Source organism: Henckelia pumila, chromosome 2 (genome assembly GCF_033568475.1).
Source record: "Henckelia pumila isolate YLH828 chromosome 2, ASM3356847v2, whole genome shotgun sequence".
NCBI classification, from domain to species: domain Eukaryota; kingdom Viridiplantae; phylum Streptophyta; class Magnoliopsida; order Lamiales; family Gesneriaceae; genus Henckelia; species Henckelia pumila.
In genome coordinates this window covers 9,728,144-9,731,657 of record NC_133121.1, presented here as the reverse complement: position 1 = coordinate 9,731,657, position 3,514 = coordinate 9,728,144, and the positions used below count along the sequence as shown (strand labels likewise).

General features: G+C 33.8%; 1 protein-coding gene across 1 annotated transcript; it reads left to right on the top strand.

The window, feature by feature from the left end:
• The first annotated feature begins 1,124 nt into the window (after positions 1-1,124).
• LOC140877190 (uncharacterized) lies at positions 1,125-3,514 on the top strand. Its single transcript, XM_073280722.1, has 3 exons — positions 1,125-1,447; positions 1,604-2,597; positions 2,687-3,514. The coding sequence occupies exons 1-3, from the start codon at positions 1,125-1,127 to the stop codon at positions 3,512-3,514; spliced, it is 2,145 nt and encodes a 714-aa protein (XP_073136823.1).

Sequence of the window (3,514 nt, the reverse complement as noted above, 5' to 3'; positions counted from 1 at the left end):
ATTGAAAGTTAGTTAGTGAGTATGTTAATGGGTATGCACGTGTGTGTGTGTGAATTTAGAAGTAGATATGTGAAATTTTAGGACTAATTTAGGTATGTGTATTTAATGTTTTTATTTTTATTTTAATTAGCAATGCATGTAATTATAATTTTAAAAAAAGAGCAATTTTTTCAGAACACTTAAAAATACCAAAAATAATTAGTATAACCCTCTCTTGCTTTATTAATAGTAATAGATAATTAATATATTATTATGATTATTATTTGTTAAAAAAAGACTATGATTGCAATCACAGCCAATGAAATTTTTATCGATATTATTAAATGGGGTTTTTGAAGAAAAATCCCCAAACACATATACAATTTTAAATTCAGTCCCTTTGCTTTTAAACTTTTGTCTGCACTCCCTAACACCACAAAATTTTATCTTTTACTCCCTATTTTAATTATTTATTGATTTTACACTTTAAATTTAATTAAAATAAGATATAATATAATAAAATAAAATTCAATGTCTCGGGAATATCATTCACTTCCATTCCAACGAGAATGGGTTCTCTCAGTTGCTTGAAACCCCACGGCTGAAGAAATCCATCAACTAGCGGCACCAATTGACCGAAGTTTGGAAGCGACCGACGACGAGGAACAAGCATAACCAATCGAGCAAAGGTTCGCTTATTCTTCAGATGTTGGATTTATATGAACGATTCTTGGAAAATGTTATGCAGTATTAATCAAAGATGAGTTACTGTGTAGATTTCTGAAAATTGATTGATGTATAAATTTTCAAAATTATTTATTTAAATCTTCAGCTCTAAGCTGGAAACATTAAGACAAATTTGGTATGGGTTTTTAGATTGTTTATTTTCTTAAGTTTAATAGATGGATCTGGATATGGTTTTTATATGTGTTAATGTCTCTTATATTTCATCTTAAAATTTTATTGATATAATTGATTTTGGTAGTTGTGAATTAATCTGTAGTGATCCATCTAAAAATGATGTACAAATCTTTTAAGTAAATAATTTGTATATATATTTTTAATAAATTTGTGTTCATTGTAAATCTTCTTGTAAATTACATAGTTCTGAATTTTGTGTTTTATTCTTGATAGGCACAACCAACATGGAGTCCTGTTCTGGAGGAAATTCTAATTTTTCCTTTATTGGTAGTTGTCAGTACCTTAAAGGCATTTATCTAATTTCAATTCCTAATGGTGCTACGCTGATGGAGTTGTTCCAGAATCTCGGACAAAAATGTCCGAATATTAACCCTGAAACGACGACGTTGCTTTTCACAGCCCCTCACAAGAAGATGGAAGTCACTTTGATTGACAATGATGATGTGCGTAACATGATAAATCTTCATATGTGTATGAAGTTGAATATCATTGAAATGAGAGCAGAAAGAAAGACTGATCAAAGTCACCGTAGCACAAACGTTGGCAGGTACTAATTTTGCATTGTTTTATTATTAATTTTTTTATAGTCACGTATTTGAGTTTCATTTTTGTTGTATAATTACTTAATTTATTTGTGAAAATCTGAATAAATGGACCATGCATAGTTATATTGTCTGAGTTATATTTGTATTGGCGTGGTAAGGGTTCAAACTGAAGATGAGACACATTCGACAAGTGGCTCCCATCTCGAAGTTTGCAGTATGAGTAATTCTATTGATTCGTGGCGTCAGTGCATACGTGGCGTTGGTCAAACATTTAAAGATGCAGCTAATTTCCGAAATTGTGTTAAAAACTATGCCATTGCTATCAGACGTTCATTTTCCTATGTGAAAAATGATAGTCAGAAGATCATTGTTGTGTGTACTGATGCAAATTGTTCATGGAGAATATATGCATCTAAACATCAATCAGATAATGCATTTGGTATTAGAAATTGTAATTTAACTCATAGTTGTGGTGATGACAATTTAAGAACCAGAGGACATCCTAAAGCTGATTCCTCTTGGGTAAGTAACTTGGTGAAAGATAAGTTGAGGGGAGAGCCATCATATCGTCCAATTACAATGATTAAGGACATACAAAGAGATTTTGGAGTGGAAATTAAATACCACAAAGTTTGGACGGGCAAAGAAATGGCAATGAATGAAATTCATGGAACTGAGAAGGGGTCATATGATAAGTTGCGATGGTATTGTCACGCCGTTAAAGAAACCAATCCTGGAAGCTATGCTGAATATGAGATTGACACGATGACAAATAGATTTGATCGGCTGTTCATATGTTTTCACACTTGCCTTGTTGGTTTCGTTTGTGGCTGTAGGCCATTAATATTTTTAGATGGAACCCACATCAAGAACAAGTACAAAGGAAATATTCTAGTAGCTGTTGCAAAGGACGCAAATGATGATCTTTTCACCTTGGCATATGCAGTTGTGGATGCAGAGAATGACTGTAACTGGCACTGGTTTTGTAATCGATTGAAAGATGTTCTAGCTTCAAAAAACGTAACGTTCTTTCATAGCTTTACTTTCTTCTCTGACAGGCATCCTGGTTTGATTAAGGCTATTCAATCTGTGTTCCCTGGTAGTCATCATGCATATTGCTTAAGACATTTAGTAGACAATTTTGTGAAACAGGTTAGTATGACATAAATAAATATTTATTTACTGTTATGTTATATTGACTGTTTGGTTCACAATTTAAATATTATGCATATTTCTTGCAGGTATTGCGGAGGTACCCACTCCATAATAAGAAGAAATGGTCATCTGTATTGAAAAAAGCGGCATATGCCTCATCACGACATGAGTTTTTTGAGCTTATAAAATCTATAACCGAGCCAATGCCAATTGCACAAGAGTTTCTTGTAAATTCTTCACCTGATAATTGGGCAAATGCTCTATTTACGGGTAACCGATGGGGTGTGATTAACAACAATATTGCTGAAAGTTGGAATAGTTGGGTGAAACCTGCGCGCCACCTACCAATTGTGGCAATGGTAGACAATATACGCATCCAAATTATGACAATGATGCACGAAAGAAGAGAAAAATCTTTGGTGATGGATAAAGATTTAACCCCTAGAAAAGAAAAGGATGTTTCACTTGCTTATTCTCAGTCCCGCAGCTTGAAGGTCCATAGGTCATGTGGATTGAAATTTGAGGTTATAGATGGGGATAAAACTTTGGCAGTTGATTTGAGTTCATGGACGTGTTCATGTCGAGGTTGGCAAATCTATAAACTTCCTTGCAAGCATGCATGTGCTTGCATAGAATCAAAGTCGTTGTCGGTTTATGATTTTTGTGACAAATATTTTACGATCGGAGCTTATCGTGAAAGTTATAAATGTGTCATCAATCCTATACCAACATTTGATATGTATGAAGGTTATAATGATGAAGGTGAATCAATTTGTGCTCCTATCGTGCGTAGTCAACCAGGTCGTAGACGAACTATGAGGATCCCTTCTCAAGTTGAACATCGTCTGACAAAGTGTGGAAGGTGTAAAAAGCAAGGGCATAACAGACGTACCTGCAAAGAAGCCTTTGAATGA